This window comes from Microtus pennsylvanicus, chromosome 10, assembly GCF_037038515.1.
Source record: "Microtus pennsylvanicus isolate mMicPen1 chromosome 10, mMicPen1.hap1, whole genome shotgun sequence".
In the NCBI taxonomy this organism is placed as follows: Eukaryota; Metazoa; Chordata; class Mammalia; order Rodentia; family Cricetidae; genus Microtus; species Microtus pennsylvanicus.
In genome coordinates this window covers 21,284,063-21,310,443 of record NC_134588.1, presented here as the reverse complement: position 1 = coordinate 21,310,443, position 26,381 = coordinate 21,284,063, and the positions used below count along the sequence as shown (strand labels likewise).

Sequence of the window (26,381 nt, the reverse complement as noted above, 5' to 3'; positions counted from 1 at the left end):
ACATACAAAATGTTGTCACTTGTTAACTTTTCAACAGCTTCCTTTTGTTTCTTCTACCCTTGAGAATCATATGTCTTTCATGTTTTTATAGCTGAGAATTGTACATCTTTCTCTACTGCGATTAAATATCAAAGGAAAAATTTACCTCGCAGTGAGTGTTAGTGTACAATTGTTCTGCCCTTTCCCCCCTTACCCTTGCTTCTTCCATTTTTGTTTCACTGACAATTTAAAAATAAATGGGCGCTATTTGGGCCTAAAGGCACTGTGTTTTCAACATCTATTTCACTGGGCAAGAATGCGCAATAAAAGTGCTACATAAAAGCTTGGGTTCCTCGATAAAAACACAGGAAGACAATTGACTTTTATTTAATGTCCACCTTGAGGTTGGGAATTTTGCAGTTATCGGAACCAGTTTTTATCATTGCCATTCTTTCTTAGCCACAGATATTCCAGTGTGGTTATGCTTTACTTCCCAGAGATACCCAAGGTCATGAAGGACATGTTTCAATGACATGAATCTGAAAAAAGAAACCAAAGAAAGAAATCCGAGTATCCATAAGGATGGGGATGAATATGCAATACTTAGAGCGGTGGATCTCCACCTTTCTAACGCTGTGACCCTTTAAAACAGTTCCTCATGTTGTGGTGGCCCCCAGGCATAGTATCATCTTATTGCGACTTCATAACTGTTGGTTTGCTACTATTATGGGTCACAGTGCAAATATCTGATATGCATGATATCTAATATGCCAACCCCAAAGAGGTCACAACCCACAGTTGAGAACCACTGCCCTACAGCATCATGAGTCAGAAGAGCCAGATGTGTGCCCACTGGGGAAGTATTGATTTGAGGCCTCAGTTGACTCTGCTTCATATACAGATAATAAATTATGAGTCTGAGGAAGCAGCTCATCAGTTAAAGTATTGACTGTGTAAGTTTAGACTGGAATCTAGATCTGAAGCAGCCATGTAAATGCTGGCTTAGTGTGGTGGTCCACTGGTAATTCCAGCACTTTGTCAGGAGGCAGAGACAGACCCCTTCCAGCAAGCTGGCTAGCTAGACTACCTAAGGAGAGAGGTTTCTGTCAAAGATTCTGCCTCAATATATAAGGTGAAGAATAATTGAAGAAGACACCCAAATCAACCCCTGGCATACACCCATGAGTACCCACATATACATATATAAATATTATATATAAAATACCCACATATATAAATATTCATGTATACCACACAAACAAATAAAATAATAAAGTATCATAAAATAGAGGTTACACTATAAATGTATGTAGCCCTTAACTTTTAGCCCACTGATGATCTCCAGTGCTGTTCACTTGGTTAAAATTCTAATACATGTGCCCATCTAAATATAGTTCCATTGCTTATATACGTACGTACATACATACATACATATATTACTCTTCAGACACAGAAACCATATTTTTTATTAAAAGAAATCATAAGAAGCAATGTAATATCTACAGACATGATTATTAGATAACTTTTCCATCATGTTGCATCCTTACTTCCTTACCAGAAAGCATCAGCACAGGCTGGAGAGAAGCTTCAGTGGTGAAGATGGTGTGAAGACCTGAGTTCAGATCCTGCACTCATGTAAAACAGCTGGGCATGTATGCATGTGATCTTGTAATATCTCTTGTTTGGGAGGCAGAGTCAGGAAGTTTCTGGGACTTCTTGGGAGCCATCCTAGCATGCCATCTCAAAAGAATGATAATGTATGATACCCAACATTCTCCTCTGCCTTTGCTGAGAGATATATGCACCTACACAATACTACATACATACATACATACATACATCCACACATACCATAATCATACACACATATATACACACATACCTTATACATACATATGTACATGAACCATACCTGTACACATACACACAAAAGTCACACAGATCAGCATGTCTGAATTGCCCCATGTAAGTTTCCAGTTCTTTTTACCTCCTGGACTCTGGCTTCTAATTACAGTGCCACATTTTAATTACTGTTTGTCCTGCCTCCTGTCCTTAGTAGTTTTATTCATTTGAGCCGCTGGTTATATCTAAAGCACTGTGGGCATTCAGTGGGTGATTGCCAAATGATGATATAAATAGATAAGAAGGTGATATATGAATGACAATAAGTAAGTGATTAATAGCACAGAAAGTTTTATTGAATAAGCTTCCCACCACTGGAATTCGAATTAGACCCACTTAGATTCTCTGTCTACCTTTCAGCATCAGTTACACGTCAAATGGAGTAAATCTGTATGTAACTCCACTGTTTAGGGAGGTTTGTCATTGCGGCATGATTCCCATGATACATGAACAAATGTCCACTCACTCCAGTTAGGAAACCAACAACAGACCATTCTTTTTTTTGCCATAAAACATTTATTGAGGGAGAGAGAGAGAGAAAGAGAGAGAGAGAGACAGAGAGACAGAGAGAGAGAGAGAAAGAGAGAGAGAGACAGAGAGACAGAGACAGAGAGAGAGACAGAGAGAGACAGAGAGAGAGAGGGAGAGAGAGAGACAGAGAGAGAGACAGAGAGACAGAGAGACAGAGAGAGGGGGGGGGGAGGGGGAGAGAGAGAGAGAGAGAGAGAGAGAGAGAGAGAGAGAGAGAGAGAGAGAGAGAAAGAGAGAGAGAGAGAACAACAGACCATTCTAAGGATACTATTGAAGCCCAACTTCCCAAACCAGTAACTTTTGCTGATTAAGATTTTTTATTTACTTGAAGGAACAGAAATGACTCAGAGACAGTTGCATGACCAAAGCCCACCGCAACATGGGTGAAAACATGGGTGCACAACTTTCAGCAGTTCCACACATTGGACTGTCTCTCTCCTAGGCAGTTCCCTGAGGCTGGTCCTCATCCAGGCATCTGGGCTGCTCGCTGCTTCTTCCATGCTACTCTGGGCTTCTCTGGCGCTTCCAAGCAGCTGGTCTTGCTTGAGAAGAGCTCTCAGTAGTACTTCCTACTTATGTAAGCTTGGAAGAGATGATCCTTGCATAGCTCATCAACTTCTGAAACTTACTGAAGTTTTGGAGTGGTGTACTTCCTGAGTCTTAGTGAGCCTACACTTAGACTATCCCCAGTCTTAAGTAATTTGCCTCCAAGATGAAATACTTTATCTTAGAGAGAATTGCTACAAATAATTCTGCCCACTTAGGGAAATTGATCCCCTACTTGTGAGGTGAACAGTGTTGTAAGAAGGCTGCTTGTATGTTCTGACCACTCAGACCCGAAATAATCACAATATTGCTTGGCCCATTAGGTCTAGCTTTTACATATTAATTTAACCCATTTCTATTCATATGTATATCGCCAAGTGGCTGTGGCTTACCAGTTAAAGTTCCAGCATACGTCTTTGGTGGGGCTACATGGCTTCTCCCTGACGCTGCCTCCTTTCTCCTGCATCCAATTTAGTTTTCCCCGCCTACCTAAGGTCTGCCCTATCAACAGGCCAAGGCAGTTTCTTTATTTACCAATGGTATTCACAGCATACAGAGGGGAATCCCACATCACCTCCCCTTTTCTGTTTAAATAAAAAGGAATATTTTAACATAAATGTAGTAAAATTACATATAACAAAACAGGTAACAAGATCTACTTTATCTTTTATCATAACTAAGGAAAACTATAACTATAAATTATTCAACTCCATCAAAGACTCTGGAAGGATATAATATTACCTAAGTAAACTTCCTGTTGAAGTGCATTGTAAGCAATTTGATTCACTCGATTTTCTAAAGACCTTGAAATCTGAACTGTTTCAAAAAGAGTTTGGTGGTTTGTAGCAAGGCCATCAAGAGAGATACTTTTGCTAGCTGAAGGGACTTCTGTTGTTCACTCTTGTTATGAAAGCAGGAGCTTGGGATGGGTGGTGTTTAGATGAGCAAGGAGCAGAGCAAGAGAGTTTATTTCTCACCTTATAGATTGTAAGAAAAAGAATTTCCATTCAAATGCCAAATGATCATAACGTGTGGTTAAAATAAAAACACATTTGGGGCCAGAGAAGAGTGTTCAGTGGGTCAAGTATTTTTTGCACAGGATTGAGGACCCTGATTCATTCACTAGAACCCACGTGAAAAAGCCAGACATGGTGCTGTGTGCCTCTAAGCCTAGTGATAGAGGGTTTGGGGGAAGAGACAGGAAAACTTCTGAGCCTCATTTGGGCTAGTGAGACACCCTGTCTTCAAAAGCAACCTGGGCAGAACCTGATGAATAACACCTGACATCCTCCAGGCTCCACATTCACATGAACACACACACATCAACACACATGTATACCCATGTGTATACACACATAAATACACGAACATACCTGTATACATCTGTATACACATGCACATACACACATACCACTTTCCCTACCTCTCAGCATATTGTCAAAGATACAAGTATGGGTCCATTTTGTTTTCTATCTAACATAGAATCCACTCCTAAGTAGACTCCCTGACGTTTTTCATTCCTGTTTCCCACACTCCAGTATCTCTAAGGATGAAGGCTTCCTTTTAGTTTTTAATCATACATTGCTGTAATTTAAGGCATACACATTGGGTAAGTAACAGTGCAGTGATTGGGCGAAGTGGTGTAAGTCTCAATCCCAGGATTTGGGAGGCAGAAGCATGCAAATCTTTATGAGGCTACCCAGGTCTATCTCTCAAGCTCTAGGCTAGCCAAGTCTACATAGTGAGACCCTGTCTTTAAGAAAAAAAATGATGACTGGAAAGAAGGATCCTTCTACATAAACTACATGCTTCTTTGTTTTGTTTTTGCCAATAAAGCTTGCAAGGTTATGAGGTTTTTTTGTAAGTATAGGCTTCCTCCACATGTATTGACATTTACCATAAAAAAAAAATTCCTGCATCAAAACATGTCTTCCAAGTGTCATCTTGGAGGTTTGGTAACACGTTCTTCAAAGCAACGTTGACTTTGAACGTATTTGTTTGAAGCCTCCCCTATCAGAGCAGGCACACATGTAGACAATTCAGAAAGTTCAGAGAACTAACTGTGTAGCTTAGCAGTCAGTTTGTTATGCATGAAAGAAGGGTGACCTTCAGTGGTGACCTGTAGCTGGGAAGTGAGCTGAGGAACTTTCCAGTGAGAGCAGATCACTAAGTCAAATGGAGGAAGTAACAGCCAATGGGGGAAGATGGTCAGGAGCAACACTTGGGCCAGGACAAAAACTCAGTATAGAGAAGTGCTTGCTGATAGGCCTGGCAATCTAAATTGGATCCCAGAATCTACATGATGGGAAGACAGAACAAATGAATCTACATGATGGGAAGACAGAACAAATGAATCTACATGATGGGAAGACAGAACAAATTTCCTCCAGCTGTCCTGTGCCTTCACACATGTGCCTTAGCACGCACACATGCACATAGGCACACACATATAAGTTAAGTAAGAATGGTACTTGCTTGCTCCATCTTGAATGTGGACTCTGGGAAGTCAAGCTAAGCAGGCAGTCATCCAGTCGCTGCGCAGATGAGTTTTACTGGGGCCACACAGATACATAAGATGTACATTAGTACCCATGGCTGAGTCTCTTCTCACTGGGAACTCTGGAAATAAAGTCTGCCTGGTACCACAGCAGCTAACCGGGGTAGCAGTGTGAGCAGTTCCAGCCAAGAGCCCTGAAATCTAAAACAGAGGATCCCCACATGAAGCCGCGGGGGAGCAGCAGGCAACTACTTAAGTTCCTTTATTGACCAGATCATAATATTTTTAGGGTGAAATGAAGCCATTGGTAATGGTGACAGAGCAGTGGACATAAACTTCATGCCGTAAATCAGTATGTGGAGCATACTGCTGTGTGTTCTAGGGTCCTTTCCATTACTGGCCAAAAGTAACTTAGGAGGGGAAAGGGGTTTTGTGGCTTACACTTCTGGGTCATAATCTATCGCTTGCGGGAGTCAGGGCAGGAACTCAAGCAGGGCTTGAAGCAGAAACCATAGAGGAATGCTGCCTGCTGGTTTGTTCAATGGCTCATGCTCAGCTAGCTTCTCTCATAGCTCAGGAACACCTGACCAGGTAGTGGAACTGCTCACATTGATCTGTCCTCCTGCATCAATGAATGGTGAGGATAATCCCTCCCCCCCACACACACACACCCCAGATATCCCCACACGCCTGTGTGAGCTAGACAATTAGATCAGGTTACTCCATGCTGCTGTGCCAAGTCGACAGAGATAACCAGGATTGATGAGTTAGTCAGAATTTGTGTCAGTAGGAAATTGAGCTTAATTGGTCTTGATCTTCATGTCGACAAGCTGGTCTCAAACTCACAGAGATCTGACTGACTGTGTATCATTAGTGCTGGGTTAAAGGCATGCACCACCATGCCTGGCTCTTGAAATTTGCTTATTTTCAAAGCCACAGAGATGCTGGTGTTGCTTGCTGCACGAGCATGCCCTAACCGGCCTTGCCTATTATAGTAGGGTATCCTTTCTACAAGGTACAGTTGGAGACTTGGATGAGGACCTTTATTTCTCAGTGTACTTTTTAAAACGTCGAAGGAGTTGGATCTCTTAGAGGCCTGGAACTCACCAAGTAGGCTAGATTGGCTGGCCAGTGAATTCCAGGACTCTACCTATCTCTGTGATGGGGTTTTAGGGATGTGGGCTGAATATGAAATGTCCCCCACTGGCCCATAAGGTTTGAACTAGCTGGTACCACTGCTTTGGAAAGCTGTGGAACATTTAAGAAGCAGAACATCACTTGAGAAGTGGGTCACAAGGGGCAGACTTTGAGGCTTCATAGCCAAGCACCACTTCTTGTTCACACTCCACTTCCTGACTGTGGATTCAATGTGACAGACTAGGTCCTGCCCAGATGCACCATGATGAAACATATTCCAACTGTAGCTCAGAATAACACGTACTCCTTTAAGTAGCTTCTTGTTGGGGAGTTTGTTGCAGCAACAAGAAAAGTAAATCCATTGTGTAGTAACATAAAGTGTCAATGTGTTAAGCAGCTGCTCCCAAGAAGTCTATTTCCTGCCCTCCTTACCTAATACTAAAGCATCCTCACTCAATTCAGAATGTATTAGACTTCAAAATCGCTATGTCTAAAGATGGAGCAAATCCAGAATCAACTTCCACACATTTTACATTTTTTACTGTGGTCCACCCTAGTGCCTCTCTAAGGTAAATAGGACTAGCTATGAATTAGTTACTCTTTTTTTTCTGTAACAAAATACGGAACAAAAGCAACTTAAGGAGTCAATAATTTGTTTTGGCTCACAGCATAACAGTGTAGTCCATCATGGTGGGGTAGGCATGTCTGCAGGAATGTGGACTGACGGTCACAGTCACATTGGATGAGCAGTTGGGATACAGAGGGAGCAGGAAGACAGGCGCTCAGCTTGTTTTATTCTTTACAATTGCCTTGGGATTCCCACCTGTGGAATGGCGCCTCCATTAAGAGAGTTTTTCTTGTCTCGAGTTACTGGAAACTGTTATTCTGGAAACTAACAGACATGCTCAGAGATTACTGTCCTAGATGATTCTGGGTCCTGTTAAGCTAGCCATTCCTATTACCCTAAAGAAGGTGTTGTGCCCACAGTACATAAAAAGGAAGAGATGTAGCCCAAGTTACAGAGCTGGAAAGAGACACCTGAAGTCCTGTCTTTGGAGGTCAGGCTCTGGATCATTGTTATGCACTATGGGTATAGTTATTGAAACCGGAGAGACGGTGGAAACACACTGTGCTCTGGTGTGTGTGGTTTAGTCTCTGCTCCCTTAGCAGAAGCTACTCTGAGGCACTGTGGGTAAGTGTAGATTATAGGAAGCATAAGAAATAGCAGTAGATCCCATGAAGAATCGTGCTGGCATCCATGTGGTTGCACAGACAAGATCTTTGAATTCTTAAAGCACCTTCCACTCTAGTTACACCTTCATTCCAACAAATTCAATGCTATAATTTTATCCCCAATATGAACAGCTGCTGCCCCTCTCTTGCATTCTACCAGAACTTAACAGCTGATAACAGTAGCTACTGAATGTGTAGTGTGGACGTCCTTCAGATCCATGGTGACAACTGACTATTTGTATCTAAACCTCTATTCTTCAATAGGAAAAATGGGAATAGAGAAAGAAACCAAGGGATTTGTGTGCGTATGCATGCAGCTTTTGTGGGGGCGTGTGCGTGTGTGTGTGTGTGTGTGTGTGTGCCAAAGGATGATGACCTTGGGTGTCATTCTTGGGGACTTTTATTAAACTGAGACATAATCTCTTAGTAGCCTGGAAGTCTCCAAGTCGTCTAGATAGACTGGCTGGCCAGGGAGCACCAAGGTCTGTCTACCTTTCTCCACCTTTCTAATACTGCCATTACAAGGGAACACCACAACACTAGGCTTTTATTTACTTACATCCTGGGAATCAATCTCAGGCCCTCATACTCACTAGAGAAACACCTTATAGACTGAGCTCTTAGCTCCCGGGGCCCCAGATGGATCTTGAAGTGTAACATAACAAAGGGTCTTCTAGAAGATGGTGTGGGTTGTCACCATACAGTGAGGAGTAAGGGACAGCAGTGGACACAGATATTTACCTTGGGGCAGCAAGTGGAACAGATTTCACACATCTGAATTCTATTGTTGACTTCAGATATACACACTGACCAAAGAAATCTTATCTAGTCTACATTCTGCTTTTTTTTAAATTTTGTTTTATGAGATGAATAAAATTATAAACCTCTCATTTTAAGAAAAGGGAAAAACAAGGTTCCGAATTGGTACATTCCTTTCCTAGAACTCCCATGCAGCCCGATGACACATTAAAAATAGCTTTTCCTGTTGGCAATGGCCAATAAACATAAATATGGAGGGTTCTGTTCTGTCTGGTGTCTTCAAAGTTGCTCCAACTTCTGAGAAGAGCACTCTAAAGACTTATCCCCAAATAATACATTCTTGGTAAAAATAGTAATTTTTGACATTCCATGTTCTTTTATAGAAACTTGTACTGCAAACATTTAACTTCAGATACTCTATAAAATAAAATATGCAAAACTCATGCTGGATTTACTTGTGGCATTGTTATTTTTTAAAGAAGTCTATGAAATACTTTAGAGATGGGTTTAGAAATCATATATGTATATTATGAGTTCATCAGACTGGATATGAGAACTGATGTCATTAATTAATTTTTATCTTAGGGTATGATGTGTGTGTGCAATATATGTGTGTATGTGTCTGTGTGTGTTCATATGCATGCCATGGCATATGGGTGGAAGTGAGATGACCTAGGGTGTCGGTCCTTGCTTTTCTTCTTGTTTGAGACAAAATCTCTTCATTGTTCATTGTTATTTATGCTAAATTAGATGCTCCCTCAGGGATCTCCGTGCCTTGCTTCCCATTTCACCACAGAAGCTTTGAGGTCACACCCGTGTGCTACCATGCCTGGCTTGATGAACTTAACACTTCAAGTGGCTTAGGGTCTTCAAACTTAGCTCCTCAGGATTGCAGAGCAAGCGTTTTATCCACCAGCTCATTTCCCCAGCCACCATTAACAATCTGTATTTATAAAATTATGTTAATAATTTGTGCATTCATTTATAAGCTAGTTCCATGCAGGAAATTATGACATTTTTTTGGGTTCCTGGGCTGTAGCCACTAACCCTGCCTTCATATTATCTAAGCAAGAGAGTGCAGCTCATGGTTGTATTTCTTCATGACTTCCATTTGTCCACATGGCATTTTATGTCGTTCTCCTATCCCTGCCTTACTGGATGAGAGCAATTCTACAAACATACACAGCCATAAATGTAGCTTCGCATTCTGCTGCTGCTGGGGTGCAGGAACGCTTGGGATTTGCGTGTTAAAATTCAGGAGAGTCTCTTGCCCTCCATGTGGAAAATAGGTTTCTCCACTGAATGCATAGCTGTCTTTTCACCCAACCAGAGCCTCTTCATACAGCGTTTCCTGATGCAGAATTTGCACAAGTCTGCCTAGGGAGAAATTTATGTGGCTTTTGCTCACATACAGATGGTCCTTGAGTGAGTAAGATACAGGGATTGCAATTGGGCTGGCACCTTTCGATCTGTTTGGGGATGTTGCTGCATCCCTGGGAGGGAAGTACACCACAGTTTCCAGGCAGCAGTGAGTGTTATTCTTGCACAATTTTGTGCTGAATTAAAAATATATATCATCTAGGGATGGGGAAAAAAACAAAACAAAACCTCCAGCTCTCCAAATTTTATGGAGAGTTTCTAGTTCCATGTGGTCTTCAGTTCTCCATGATGTTCTGGAATATTATTTTAAGATGTGTTATAGTTTGTTTATGCTGTGGAATATTTGTTTAATGATTCAAAGAGGTGCTGCATTCTTTTATGTTGCATCTGTTTAACTCTGTGAAGCTGTGTTACTTTGCCTGTCTAAAACACCTGATTAATCTGATAAAGAGCTGGACAGCCAATAGCAAGGCAAGAGAAAGGATAGGTGGGGTTGGCAGGCAGAGAGAAGGAAGAGAAGTTTGGGGGCAACAAGAAAAGGAGAAGGAGAGGAGGACATCCAGGGCCAGCCACCCAGCTACATCCAGCCACACAGCAAGCCACAGAGTAAGAAGTAAAGAAAGGTGTATAGAATACAGAAAGTCGATGGAATAAATTAAGTAAAGGTGGCTAAGATTATGATGGGGAAACCCACAGAAACAGCTGATCTGAGCAAGTGGGAGCTCACTGACTCTGGACTGACAACTGGGGAACCTGAATAACCCCAATCTAGGCCCTCTTAATGTCAATGACAGTTGTGTGGCTTGGGCAGTTTGTGGGGCTACTAGTTGTAGAGCCAGTATTTAGCCCTAGTGTATGAACTATCTCTTTGGAACCCATTCTTTATGGAAGGATACCTTGCTTAGCCTAGATGCTGGAAGGGGGACCTTGGTTCTGCCTCAAGTGATGTGACAGACTTTGTTGACTCCCCATGGGAGGCCTTACTCTCTCTGAGGAGTGGATGGGGGGGGGAGAAGGTGGGGGAGCAGAAGGATGGGAGGTGGAGGGAACTGAGATTGGTATTTAAGATGAGATTATTTTAAAAATAAAAGAGAGACATAAATAAAAAAATGAATCTGAAAAAAAGAAGAAAAAAGAAAGAAAAGTTGGCTAGAAACAAGCCAAGCTAAGACCAGACATTCACAAGTAAGAATAAACCTCTGTGTATTTATTTGGGAGCTGTGTTGTGGTTCCCCAAAGAGCTAGGAGTGAAAACCCAGTATCATCATACTCTTGACTATTGTGGTGCTGGTGGGCAGAGATCGGGACAGTCATCCCAATGCCAGCCAGCCTGCGGGTCACTTCTGCTCTGTGGTAGATGCTGTCTCTTCCAAGGAGGACATGTGGCTTGCCTAAGGAGACAACTTGGTGCGCAGTTGAGCCCAGTTCAGATCCAGGGAAGTTTCCTTCTCAATGATTTCTTCTTGCAATGGAAATCCCGTCAGCTTTTCTCTATGCTTTCTCAAGGAAAGCTGCACGGTGCAGTTAGGGTAGGAGGCAGGTTGAGTCACTGAGGGAAGTCACGGGAGCAGAATGGGGAATGAAGCTGCATGGAGAATAAGAGGCCAGGCCAAATACGTCAGTGCTTAAGGCCTTCTGTACATGTCTCTCCCCAATGGATCAACGAAATGGACTGTTTGGGCAGCAATATCTCTGCCAGAGTCAACATGAAAAAACTGCCCTGGCTAAAGGCTAGACCAAGAGCCCTGTCCACTGTATAGTAGCCCTAGCAACCAAAGCTAATAAACTGGGCTGAAAAAGATGGGATGTCAGTGTGATGGAAAGAATAAGGCCGTCTATTGGATTTGTTTTTAACCAAGGAACAGTGGCTCTAGCAGCTCAGCCCCAAGTGTCTCAGCTAAAGACCCTGCCCTGTCAGGCTGAACTGGAACTTCTCTCTGATGGGTGACATCTGTATGCAGTCTAGTACTACGAGAAGTGAAATTGCACGCGGCTGGAGAATTAGTGAGACGGGAAAAATACAGCACGATTTTCATCACACCTGAAAGTACTCACTGATCACCTACCGAGTAATAGCGGCTCTGTGAGGCAGCTAAGGAGAAAAACAAAAATACTTCTTAAATGACACAGCACCTCTGGCTTTAAGAAACTCAGAGACTGTGTGTGTGTGTGTGTGTGTGTGTGTGTGTGTGTGTATGTGTACACCTATAAACACACACTTGAGTGTTCATTAATATATAATGTTCAGAGGCCAAAGGAAAAGTTTGGGCATTGTTCATCAGGCACAATCCACCTTGTTTGTTGAAAGAGTTTTCTACTGGCCTGTAGCCCAGTAAGGAAGCTGGACTGGCCAGGGAGCCCCAGGGATGCATATGTCAACCTCCCAGCACTGGGGTGACAGGCAGTAGCTACCACTCCCAATTAAAAAGCAGAAACAAATAAACAAAAATACATGTGTTTTGGAGGTTGAGCTCAGGTCCAAGGAAAGCACCTTAGGAACTGAGTTATCTCCTTAGCCCTTAGATATCATTCATAAGATACTATTATGCTAAGACAGAATCCGGTCATTTGGAAAACTCAAAGGGAAGTTGTCTTCAGGCAGAGAAGAGCTCAAGGTGCAGTTGTATGTTTGATGGAGAATTTGACGGGGAATGAGAATGCCCTTTGGGAGGAAAAAGGTGTATTACCCTGGATAGTTGGTTTTTAAAGCTTCAAAAGGTATTTATTTGGACTTCAGGTTATAACAAAAGTTGTTTTTTTTAAAAAAAATACCGCGGCAGAACCTATCATTGCAGAAACCCAAATCTGGAAGAATTTAACTGGAAGTGAGAATGCATAGCTAGTGAGTGTGAAGTCCCACGTTCAATACCCTGTGCTGGGAAAGAAGACTTAAGTCTCTACAGTAACGTCTGGAGACACGTTTTCTAACGTGACTGTTCACTGAGTGAGGGGCACAGGCTCAACTCACACTCCACTTGTAAATAAAGCTGTTAATACTTGGGACTCAGGACCATGACCTGTTTCCTTGGGCTTGGGAACCTTGAAAACCTGAGTTCCATTCCCGAGACCCACATGGTGGAAGGAGATAGCCCACTCCCTTACTTTGTCCTCTGCCTTCTACAAGGTACAGTGGAACATACATTCACACATAATAAAATTCTCAGACTCAGAAAATATGCGTGAGAACTAATTACATCTCAGTAAGAAGACTTTTTCCCCCCACAGGTTTTTGTTTGTAGTAGCTGCCTGACCAATGTTCAGGAAAAGAAGTGATTTAGTATCAGAGAGGATGAGAAATGTTTGCATGAGGTTAGTGGTTAAAGATAAATCTTACCTACAACTACTTAGAAGCAAACAAAGAAACTCAGAACTCTGTCTAAGCCTAGCCGCTGAGAATGAGTGGCTTATTTTCATCACATTTGGGAAATAGATGGTGCACCGTGAGACAACTGGGAATCTGAACCCTTCTCATCGAAACACTGCAGCAAAGCAGACTGTCATGGATGTCAGGAAGCAGTGGGCCACTTCATGGGCTGTTGTTGTTGTTGTTGTTGTTGTTTTCCAGGCAGATAGAGGTTTGGGAAATGAGAATATTAAAAAGGTGCAGCGGGGGAACGGACGACAGCCTGCTCTCCGCACATACAAAATGCTTTTCTCTCTGTGACCAGATTCATAAGTTATTTTAAAAGTACAGCAACTCGATTTCCTTAGTGAGGGCTGAAGGGGATCCCCAACACCTCTATTTCAAGCTGCAGCTTTGAAATATCACCGGTTTTAAATCACCCTAGAGTTGTGCTAAGTAACCGTTCACAACATTACTGAGGGTTCGGGGTTGCTTGAGTTTATCTTAACAATTTCTTATGTGTCCCTACTTTTTCTTTACCTTTATTTTTTTTTAAGTGTAAAGCCAAAAATTAATGGGGGAAAGGTGAATAGGCATTTTTCTTCTTGATCTAGAGACTTCTGCAAAGAACTTCTAATTACACAGGAGTAGTAACTCAGCAGGTATGCTGAGACAGTTACGTTTTAGCTTAGCAGAAAAACCAAACGTGCTTTTATTTACATTGTGTATGTGGCTTGTGTGTTTCCTGTGTGTATTCAAGTACACATGTAAGAGAACAGCCTCAGTTTGTCTTCCTTTATCATTGATTTTTAAGACAAGGACACGGAGTCCATGCTTCAGCTAGGCTGGCTGGCCAGAGGGCACCAGGGATCCTCCAGTGTCTGTCACCTGAATATGGGATCACAAGCACGAACCATCATACCCAGAATGTTGTATGTGATTTCTAGGAAATAAACTCTGGTGCCCATGTTTGTATAATAATCTCTCTCACAGCTGAACCACCTCCCCAGCCTCTTTGCCAGGCTCAGGCTAGTGGGACACACTTAGATCTTGGGGGTGTAAATGAATGAACTAAGGAGTGACATGCAGCCCTGACCTTCTGTGCTGGTGGTGAAGTGTGTCCCGAGAAATGTGTTCTAAGATGTGTCCATCACCGTGTGCAAACCAGGAAGAATGCCATCCCAAAGTCCCAGCTGCAGTGTCAACAAGAAAGAAATCGTAGGAGACCATTGTCACATAGACTACTAGTCACTAAAATGACTCTATGTAGGACATATTTAAAATCTCACCCTGAGCCATGGGCCAGGCAGGTCTGAGAATCATATCAAAACTTGGTGTTAAATTTGTGTTAGATTTGGAAAATTCTCTTCTTCATTGTACAAATTGAAATGTTAACAGGTGGTGCTGATCATTTGAGATTTGTGACATCAGTTCTGCCCCACACTCCTATAAACCTAGTGGTCCCTTTTCCCCCTTACACTCTCGCCCCCTTCCTTCTGTCCTTCCTTTCTTTCTCTTTTTCCTTTCTTTTATTATTCCTTCCTCGCCTCTCTATTTTCCTTCTTTCTCCCCTCCCCCTTGCTTGTTCTTTCTGTGGACCTTAAGTCCTTCATTGGTCACATACAACATAGTTGCTCATGGGCTCAGTGTGGCAAAGGCATTATCCAAAGTAAGTTCTTAGTAGAAGTCTGCATTCTCTACTTGGAATATTTTCTCTAAATGTCAGTAATGTCAAGTAGAAAGGGCTGCATATTTAGGTAAGTAAACCTTGTTTAATTCCCTCTCTGTCCACCTAACCACAGCCCCTTAAGTGAGCCATCTAACCTTTCACTAACTCAGCTTTCTCATCTTCCAAGTAGATATAATTATATTTCTAAAGTACATTAAAATGATTAATAGATGAGAAAGTTCTTCAATGAGCTCTGTTCAATTTTGAGCTATTAATAATTTAAGACTTGAAATTATGGGGGGAGGCAGCCTTCACTTTCCCAGATGCTGGTAGGAACCAATGTTTTGTGTCTTTTCAGAAGCTCAAATGGGTTCTGGTGACATCTCTAGACTCCCCAGAAACCATGCAGAGAGCAACAACAACCAAAACAAAAACCAAACAAACAAACTAAAAATAAAAAAAACAGGCTTGGTGGTGAATGCTTGTAATCTCAAAGCTGGGGAGGGAGAGACAAGCACTTGGCAAACTCTGGACCAATGAGAACGCCTATCCCAAACAAGGTAGAAAGCATGAAGGATGAAACTCAAGGTTGTCTAATGACTTCCACATGAATGCAAACACAGAGAGATACACATACATACATACAGAGACACATACATATATACATATATACTTGCATCTTTACACATACCACATGAACACATATACAAAAATCCAGGTTTGGATGTCTTCATGGTCTTCACTCTGCTTCTAAGTAGTTATGTGCCATGGTACAATGGTTAATTTTTTTTTAAGTAATGCCATGGTACCCTGTTGACTATAATGGCCTAGCTCAGATGGATCCTTTGAGAGCCCTTGGTTGTGTTGTAGCCTGAGTGAGAATGACTTCCATAGGCTCATGTCGTTGACTGTTTGGTTCCCTCTTGGTGGAACTGTTTGATTAGGAGGTGTGGCTTGTTGGTGGAGGTGTGTCACTGGGAGGCGGGCTTTGAGGTTGCAAAAGTCCATACTATTCCCAGTTAACTCTCTCTCTCCTGCTTGTGGATCAGATGTGAGCTCTCAACTGCTGCTCTAGTGCCGTGCCTGCCTGTCTGTCTGCTGCCATGCTTCCTGCCATGATGGTCATGGACTCACCCTCTGGAACTGTAAACCCCAAGCAAACGCTTCTTCTGTAAATTACCATGGTCATGGTATTTTGTCAAGGCAACACAACAGTAACTTAAGACGGCTTGTCAGCCTCAAAGTCCTTGGTAATGCAAGCTGCATCAATTCCTTTTTACTCTTAAACTACTTTCATTCCGAGTTCTTGAAAATGCGCATTTTAGAAGATGACTGTGAAAGACAATCCCCGCAGTGAGCAAGGGAGCATTGTTGGCTGGAGAGGTCGCTCAGAGACCGAGAGCACTCGTTGCACTGAGGAAGGGCTGGAGTTCGGTTCTAAGCACCCATATTGGGAGACTCAGAAACACCTGAATCTAGCTCAAAGGAGTCTTCTGCTCATATCTGGCCTCTGAAGGGATTATATGCACATATGCACATACATGAATATGCATGCATACACATAATTAAATTTTTAATAAACGTGTTTTCTGTATGCAATTCTAACATTCTGCTCTTCCCCTCTTTCCTGTAAAACTATATGTTTAATTAATTATTTATTATGTTAAATCTATATATGTGTGTATGTTTTATCTGCCCTTCCCCACCTTTACCTCAACCTTCCCTAATTCCTTTTAATTTCCTTTCTTCTTTTGTCATTTCTATTTTTCTTCCATATGTATGTGTGTTTGCATTACATGCACATTGTTTTATATATCTGTATTAACTCTAAGAACTACTAAGCAGAGAAAACCAGAATTATTTATCTTTCTGAGACTCACTAAATTCACTTAATATAATTATCTCCCGCTGTTTCTATTTCCTTGCAAACTACATAACTTTGTTCTTCTTAATGACTGAAAAATTTTCATTGTGTATATGCATTGCACTTTTCTTATCTGTTCCATTGTCATTGGACACTTAAATGTGTCCCGTAGCTTAGCTTAGCTTAGCTATGGGACTCACTTAATAAATGTTCTTTCATAAAGGTGCAGGCATTCTCCTCTGTATAGTTCTGACCTTTGAATCCTTAGGGATGGAGCTCAAGGCCAATGTTCTGTATACAGAGTTAAAATACTTATGGAATACTCTGGAATACTCCTTTGGAGAATGAACTGACAGATATGAACTGTCTACTGAGGACCAGCTTTATCTGAAAATGAATGTGAGCATGAGAAACATGAGACATAGTCTCATAACACAGGTTGTCATTTATTCTAGGAGGCAAGACTTTCATGTGAGAAATATTTGTGCAATAAAACGAGAAAGTTTCAAGGCACAAAATGAATGATGTAAAGATTAGTGAGGAAACATCTTGACTAGAAAGTGAGACAGATCTAGAAAATAGATCTGGAGATATACAGAACAGTAAGTAGCATCAAAGTGAGCTAGTGTCCCGAGTGGAAGTGGGTGTCACTTTGGGGACTATGGGGTTGTATTAGTGACCCATCTCTGTGCTGAAACAAAATACCAGAGGAAAACAGCGTAAGGAAGGAAGTGTTTATTGTGACTCACAGTTTGAAGACACAAACTTTAACAGTGGGGAAGGTGGTGGGTGCCATTCACATTCCGGATGGATCTCACCCCAGTTAACCTAATTTATAAATTCCCTCTCACACGTGTCCAGAGATTTCTTTCCATGGTGATCCTAAGTCTCAACGAGTTGACAGTTGGTGTTAATATCACAGAAGTTTTGGAAGTAGGCATTTAAAGTCAAGCCGAAGTAGAACAATTAACGTGCTGCAATATGAGCTGTGGGAATACTCATAAATCAGTTTAAATGTACAAGTAAAGATGTTAACCAAGTTGGCAAAGTTGTGAAGCAATTTAAATTCAGTGAGAGAAGGGTTAAATATCTCCCAGTGTCCTGACACCATGAAGTTCGTCAAAGCTGTTGAAAAGAACAAAGTAGATCTTTATGTACTGATGTGGGAAGATAGCCATGGAAGCACGCACACACTGTCAGTGGAAAGAGCGTATTTGTGAAAGATCTGCTGTTGTGTAACATGTCCTTCCGTGATTGAAACGTCCCATCCTTCAGAGAAGCTGCTAAAGAAAGAAGTAAAGAACTCGGAAATAGTTTCAGGAAATCCCTAAAACTAACCAGATTCACCAGCCCCTTCCCTGAGGGAATAAGCAATAAAAACTGAGAGTTCCCCTCCAACAAAGCAAAGCCAAACTGCTAAGAAGAGCCGGCAAGAGCTACAAAGACTCTTGAGACCAGTCCGACTGCCCAGAAGAAGCATAAACCGGCTAAGCTGCTTGGAAGAGGTTTAGACCATCTGAGGCACTGGAAAGGGCACTCGCCAGCCTGGGGAGCTGCCTGTAGCTGTGCAGTGAGCTCCAGGTTCTGGCTTCATGAGCTGTTATCATGCAGGGGCGGGCTTTGGTGATACAGTTGTCTTTGAGTCAATTCTGTTCCTATAAGTAATCCCAATAAAACTCATTGATTTATCCAGTCAGATTTCAGGGGTATCCGTACTTTGGTCTGTTATAGGTTCCCTATTTGGGGTGTCTTGCGTCTCCCCAGAAAATGTTTTGTCCCACAACATCTGTTAATTTGCCAACTGATTTTAAAAATTCAAAGTGATGCTTGAGGAAGATCGATGTGAGATCTTGTATTGAATTAAAAAGGTATAATTACAAGTGAGAATAGATGCTAGGAGATTTGTGTATCTGAGTACAGACCTCCAAACCAAGAATAAAATGTTTGTAAATGACTTCATAACCCGCCTTCCCAGTTTCTAGTTCTTACTCCCTCCCTTCCTCCATTTTTCCTCCTTCTACCTTTCATCCCTCTGTCCTCCACTCCTTCTCTTCTCCCTCCCTTCCTTCCAATTAAATTCAAGTTTTGCATATCTTAAGTGACCCCTGAGCTTTATTCCACAGCCCTCAGATTTTTAACTTAGAAAATAAAGGAGAGGGAAGAGTTGTTCCCTGTCTAAGCTTGGGAAGTATACCCTGAGAAGAAAAGACTACGACAGCTCTGTATTAGTGAAAACCGTCTTGAAGGATGTGTTCTTGCTTCTGTTTCTTAGGATGGAGGAAACTGTCCGAAGTCTGTTGCAGAGCCAAGGGTCTCCAGAGCAGAAAGGGGAAGAACCTGCAAAGATCACGGCCTTCCAGGTACATCATGTTTCTGGGCACCAGTGTGTTTGGTTTGGTTATCTTCCTGGGAGCCATCAAATCACCTTTATGTTGAGAAATCTTAAGCATGTTTGTTTAACCCAATGGTTTCTTAAATTCCTCCCTGAAAGAGGTCCTAGATGTGCGTGCAGGGTTAGGAAGGCATCATGTCGTCCTATTGTGAGGAAGGTGTAACATGGGGTACACAAGGGGTGGTCTCAGATGCTGACTTGAGGAGCCCTTGCCAGAGATGAATGACTGGGGAAAGCCTGAAGAGAACGAGGGCTGGGCCACTCGAGGCTGAAGAGAAGCCTAGCTTAGCCACAGGGATGAGAAATACAGCCTGGGCCTGAGGAGATTAGGCAGCTCCAGTGACTGCCAGGAGGATGCTCATTGGGTGGCCAGCCTAGGCTGATCAATGAGTTTCCAAGAAAAACTGAGCCTCTGCCTCAGAAACCCAGATGAGAATAGAGCAATAGAGGGAAACACCCTGGGTTGATCTATGGCCTTCACATGCACACACATGCACGAATGTGTGCATACACACAAAAACAATGTGTGCATATGTACTTGTGTGTGTATGTATGTATGCGCCTGTGTATCGGTGTGTGTACCTGTGTATGTACATACCTCTGTGAGTATGTGTATGCACCACGTGTACCTGTGTGTATATATTTATGTACTTGTGTATATTTATCTGTATGTATGTGTATCTGTGTGTGTAACTGTGTGTGCCTCTGTGTATTTGTGTGTGCCTGTATGCATATATACTAGTGAGTATGTGTTTACCTGTATGTGAATTATGTATGTGCACGCATGTGCACATATGTACATGTGAGTGAGACCTACCTGTGTATATAAGTATACATGTGTATATAGGTACACATGTGGACAACTTTACCTATTATTCCTTAGGCTTTTTCCACTTTGTTTATTTGAGACAAGGTCTCTCTCTTGCCTAGAACTTGACAATTCAGCTCTGCTGATTGGCCAGGGAGCCCCAGGGATCTGCCTGTCTCTCCTTCCCCAGTACTAGGATTAAAACACACAGCCCTGCCAGCGGTGGTGGCACATGCCTTTAATCCCAGCACTTGGGAGGCAGAGACAGGCGGATCTTTGTGAGTTCAAGGCCAGCCTGGTCTACAAGAGCTAGTTCCAGGACAGGCTCCAAAGCCACAGAGAAACCCTGTCTCGAAAAACCAAAAACAAACAAACAAACAAAAAAAACAAAACAAAAAAAACCACACAGCCCTTCACCAGACTCTTTACAGGGCTTCTAGTAAACCCACGTGGCCTTGTATGCTCCAATCTCTAGACAGCCTATCACTGGCTCTTTGTTGAGCCATTCTCTATGGAACGTCAGTTAATATGAGCACAAGAACAGGAGCCCTGTGCCTGCCTTCCTAGTGTCTGAAGACCAGGTCTCACTGTCAGGGTACAAACGCCGGTGCTGTAAAGTCTATAAATATTCTTGTTTGACCAACAGCCTCCAAAGTGGGTATTCTTGCACTTGTAGGTATCTTAAGTTGGTGCCATGGATAGCGTTTTGATTCTTGCTAAAATTAGAAGTAAGTTCCAATTATTTCCAGGTTGCCTGTGTGAAATTAAACTGAACCACCTTCTGCAGAATATTATATGTGTGTGTGTGTGTGTGTGTGTGTGTGTTCTTGTGTGTGTATACGTATACATAAAAAGTGGGTGGATACCTTTTAAAAACCCAGGTCAAAAGGTCACTGTTTCAAAATTAGAAAAATAAATCAGAACTGGGGAGACGACTCCATTTCTATTTATTTATTTATTTAAAATTTCCACCTCCTCCCATCTCCTCATTTACCTCCCACTCCCCTACCCCCTCGCTTTCCAGTCCTAAGAGAAGTCAGGGTGCCCTGCCCTCTGGGAAGTCCAAGCTCCCTCCCCAGGCCTCCATCCAGGTCTAGGAAGGTGAGCATTGAAGCAGACTAGGCTCCCCAAAAGCCAGTACATGCAGTAGAATCAACATCAGGTGTCATTATCATTGGCTTCTCAGTTTGCCCTCATTGTCAGCCATATTCAGAGAGTCCAGTTTGATCACATGTTTGTTCAGTACCAGTCCAGCTGGCCTTGGTGAACTCCTATTAGATCAGTCACACCGTCTCCATCTCCGTGGGTGGACGCACCCATCGCGGTCCTGACTTCCTTGCTCATGTTCTCCCTCCTTCTGCTCTTCATCTGGGCCTTGGGAACTCAATCCAGTGCTCCAATGTGGGTCTCTGTCTCAATCTCCATCCATCACCAGATGAAAGTTCTATGGTGATATGCAAAATATTCATTAGTGTGGCTGTGGGAGAAGGCCAGTTCAGGTACCCTCTCCTCTGCTGTCCAAGGAACAAGCTGGGGAAATCTCCCTGAACATCTGGGAACCCCTCTAGAGCCAAGCCTCTTGCCAACCCTAAAATGGCTCCCTTAGTTAAGCTATCTTCTTCCCTGCTCCCATATCCACACTTCCTCCATCTCAACCATTTAAGTAGTTGTCCAAGTGTGAGAACTTTAGCTCCATCCCTCACACCCAGGTAAAAGCCAGAGTTAGTTGAGCACACACGTGTCATGCCAGCCCTGGGGAGGTAGAGTCAGCAGGATCCCACGCTTCACTGGCAAGCCAGCCGAACAAGGTCAGTGATACCAGGCAAAAGAGGTCTGACTAAAAACTAAATAAAAAATAAACAAAAAAAGAAAGGAAAAGAAAAAAGAAAAGCCAGTGTAGATGGTTTCTGGGGAACAACAGCCACAATTGATCCCTAACCTCCATTTGCAAGTGCACATGTAAGCACACACGTACCTGCACACATGCATACACTAGTCAAACCAACTACTGAGTAATGAACTAGAAAAAAAATGAAAGAAAACTCACGAGCTCGTAAAACAGTGTTTGAGGCTCGTTCTCACTGTGGAAGTGGCAGTTCCTGAGTGATGGAACCATTGTCCGTATGTGCGGAGGAGGCACTGTGTGCACCAGGGACAGACTCATCTCTTTGGGGAGAAATGTGAGACGCGAGAAGCGTTCCTTCAGAGGACCCCTGGTGTAAACATCTGCTTTTCTCTCGCTTCGTCTGGCACTGCGGTCCTTGGATCTGGGTGTCTGGGGCTTTCTGATACGCCATGATGACTCTTCCTGCCACTTGGGCCACCTTTCCTGTTGTTAAGTTTGGAAACTTTTCTTTGAAAAAAAAATCAAAATTGCACATGAGAGAGAGGGTCATTGAGCATCTGTGAGACAGAGCAACTGTTAGAGAGACACATGATCTCTCTGTCTACTAGGATACATACGCACCAGCAGCCTCGATGTCGTGGGATCTGCACAGACTTGATGGATAGGCCATTCACAGGCCCCCTGTGTCCCCAGCTGCCTGTGTGTTCCTCCATTGTTGCTACCATACCCCCTCATGTTCCCACTTATTTTAAAAAAATAAGGAACATGAATTGAATCACATCAGTTAATTCATTAAAAATGTGACAGCCAAATGGGACGAGGAACAAGACTTTGGACCTCACATAGAAAGCCTCTGTGTTCCTTGTTTTTCAGGCTTTAAAAGAGAGCATTTGGAACTAAATGAGGAATTCTAAATATAAATGTTCTCAGAGGGCAGCAATGTTGTTCAAATGACACAAATTTAAAATGTCAAATGCCTTCTAGAGAATTCTATTCTGTTTGCACACTTACGAGTCAACACAGGGAGAGAGTTCTTGTTTCTTTGTATTTTGTCTCTCTGTGTGCAGGTATGTTTATGTGGGTTTATATACATGTATGGCATGTTTGAACATATAGAGGTCAGAGGTCAACTTTGGTGTCATCCCTCAGGTGCTGACTATCTGGGATTTGAAGACAGGGTCTTCCTAGGCCTGGAACTTGATGGGTAGGCTAGGCTGGCTAGCCGGCACCCTCTGGGGAACCTGCCTGTCCCCTCCCCTACACTGGAATTACAAGCATGTGGCGTCTTGTCTGACTTTTCACCTGGGTGCTAGGAATCAAACATGGGTCCTCACGATTACATGGAAAACACTAACTGAGCAATCTTGCCAGGCTCTGGTTGCACCCTTTTAACTGGAATTGAAGGTAACCAAAAAGTCATCCTCATCATAGAAAATTTAGAGACTTGCACAGTGACCAGAAGTGACCACAGAGTTCAAGTTTATCGGGTTTCATTCTTCCATTTCCCCTCCCTGGACAGCCCTGTGCTATCTGAGCCCAGGGCCACACTTCCAGAAATGGGCTCCATTCAAAATGGATCTTTTCATAGAAACCAGAACCAGCTTAAAATTCCCATGGATTGTCCTTGGGGAGCTTTTATTAGTTGATGCTAATTGTACAAACTAATAAACTTCACAGTGACTTTTCTATATACAGGCATTGTGCAGGTGACCATATTCATCCCTTCAGTGATTTATAGAAAATAAGTTACATTGTAAGTCACCTACTTCAACACCAAAATTACTGTTTTCATCCAGAAGTGATTCTTTAGAAGAATTGCCAGGTGTGGTTAAGTATTGAGAAGTGTCTCTTTCCTAGTTATTCTAAGAACTGTCCATCCTCAAATATGCACATTGTCATATTAATTTGTTTTTGAGTATGCATACAGAAGCATACATGTCATGGCACACGCATGGAGATCAGAAGACAACTTGGGGGAGTCGGTTCTCTCCTTCCTATATGTTTTGAGGCAGGATCTCTCCCGTTCTGTTGCTGTACTGTGTGTTCCAGGCTATCTAGCCTGTGAGCTTGCTGACAGTTCTCCCATCCCCGCCTCCAGCCTCACCTCGAGTGCATAGGGACTATAGATGGATACAATCACATCCTCCTTTTACATGGGTTCTAGAGATTGAACTTGAGTTGTCAGACTCTCACAGTTGGTGCCTTTACCTGCATGTCAGTATTTTGTGTGGCACAGAACTAAACTAAAATGTGATGTCCAAGTTAGAAAGGTCTCCCTTTCCAGTTCTTCATGGCCTTGTCTGAGTCTTGATGTCACCCGAGGGACTTGTTGTGGAGTGGCCACTCGCTGAATCTGCTGAGTTCAAACTGTGAGCTTGGCAACGCTGATGATTTGATGTTTTCTTTGACAGATTAATCAAGGGAGTTCTCTGGCCCCTAGGTTTGGCTGGTAACCAGGGAGATACTTCAGCACTGCCCCCACCCCACCCCCATTCCAATCACATCCTTCCCTTCTTCCCTTCCTGTTATGGGAGATAATGAAGCTGAAGTTTGGAACTCAGTTCTCCTTGCCCCCCACCGTCACCGTTAGTCACACACACAGAGCACATGCTGCGTTCGCCAGTACTGAGTCATACAATGTCCTTGTCGTCACATGCACCCTGGCGGTCACCTAGCCAAAAGAAGAGATACAGCTGTAGACCCTAGAAATCATAGCAGCTATTTATGAAGCGTTTCCTTTCCCTTTATCATTTAAAAACCTTGTTATCGTCTTTTTCACTTGTGCTATTGGGGTTTGGGGTGGGGTCACAGTCATGACATTTCTGTGGAGGTCAGGGGACATCTGACATGGGCCTGTTGCCCCTTTTCACCCTCTGGGTCCTGGGGATCCAGTTCAAATCATCTGGTATTTTTATCCACTAAGCCACTCTGTTGGCTCTCTCTTACCATTTTTATTTTAACCTAAAGAAGACATATAAAACATTGATGAAGAGTAAATCCAGTGAGCATGTAAAAGCTAAGAAAAATGGTATTTAAAGTTCTGCTCTTTGTGGAGAGAGTGATGAAGTCGTGGCACAGTTATTTATAAAATGATAAATAATTGGGATATGAAATGTTTTTGTGAGTGCTGTTATTTATGTCCGGGGCCTGTAAACTTCGGAAGACTCTTGATGCTGCTTTGAGAGATTTGCCCTTTCCTTCGACTCTCTCTGAACTCTGGATCGCTGCTGGAGTGGGGAAGGCGCTAAGTGGAGTGTTTTTATTGTGCGCCAAGTCTTAAAGGACTGAATGGTCCCTTGAGGGAGCAATCGTTTTCAGTTCCTCCCATCCTGGTTCTAAGCAGTGTCCTTTATTCACATAAGGTCAGATGAAAGTATGCGTTTAGATCCTGTCCTTTGTAAAGCATGGACACTCATTTTTCTTTCTGGGAGTATTACACAAGACGAGTTTCATGATTTTATGTCTAGAAGTCTCTAAAACAGACTTATCTGGGAGTAGTTTCTTGTTGCTCCACTAACTAGTGATTATTTTTAAGCTCATAATCTCAAAATTATGCTGGTGTGTATGTGTGTGTGTATGTGTGTGTGTATGTGTGTGTGTATGTGTGTGTGTGTGTGTGTGTGTGTGTGTGTGCGACTGCAGACATGTGTGCCTGTGCTTGTGGAGCCCAGAGACTAACATCCAGTGTCACCCCTGTAGGACACAATTCACCTACTTTATTACCTGGCAGGGTGCACATGTTTGGTGATCAGAGGACAACCTGAAGGAGCAGGTTCTTTCCTTCAACTCTGGAGTGAGGCTGTCCCTGAGATCAAACTCAAGTTGTAAGACTTAGCAGCAAGCCTCTACCTGCTGAGCCATGTCATAGACCCCCAACAGGTTTTGTGAGACAGCATTTCTTTCCAGCCTGGAGCTTACCTGTTAAGCTACACTGGCGGGCATACCAGTGAGCCTCAGGGATCAATCTGTCTCTACCTGTGCAGCCCACAAGCACACACCACTATGCTGGCACTAACCTTTGAAACAGATTGAGGAGTTTAAGTATGATCCCTGAGAGCTTAGCTCCCTCACTCATCTCAAGAATGTCACTGCTCTCATGGGTTCTATTTCTATTGTATAGTTCTTGGTTTCTTCCTAACCTCTGTATTCAGACCTGAATGTTTTCACTATTAGATATTATGACCCTTGAACTAAATTCTTGCCAAGCAAAAGTAGAACAAGGCTGCTTTTCTGAAATAGATATAACCTATGAATAAATGCTGCCCTGGGACGGTGCCTCCCTTTCTTATGAGTGAGCTGGCTGTTGCTCTGGGTACCTCTTGCCTTCCTAGCTCACCTCAGCACAGAGATGGACTTCATTTACAATACTCAGGATGCCTTCTAGGTCAAGAAGTCCCTTGTATAGAATCTAAAAGATGTTGCCCTTTGGTAAGTATGTAGCTTGGGTAAAATCTTGAGGTGTTTTAGATTGTCAAATGGGCCTATCAGTAGTGTC

At 42.8% G+C, this 26,381-nt stretch overlaps 1 protein-coding gene across 3 annotated transcripts in view; it reads left to right on the top strand.

Annotated features, from left to right (window-relative positions):
* The window catches only part of Nckap5 (NCK associated protein 5), a 791,944-nt gene that overhangs the window by 410,602 nt on the left and 354,961 nt on the right, over nucleotides 1–26,381 (top strand). For all 3 annotated transcript variants that reach the window (XM_075987773.1, XM_075987771.1, XM_075987772.1), the window contains one exon: nucleotides 19,113–19,200. In XM_075987773.1, coding sequence (XP_075843888.1) covers nucleotides 19,113–19,200 — 88 coding nt within the window. The remainder of the gene's footprint in view (nucleotides 1–19,112; nucleotides 19,201–26,381) is intronic.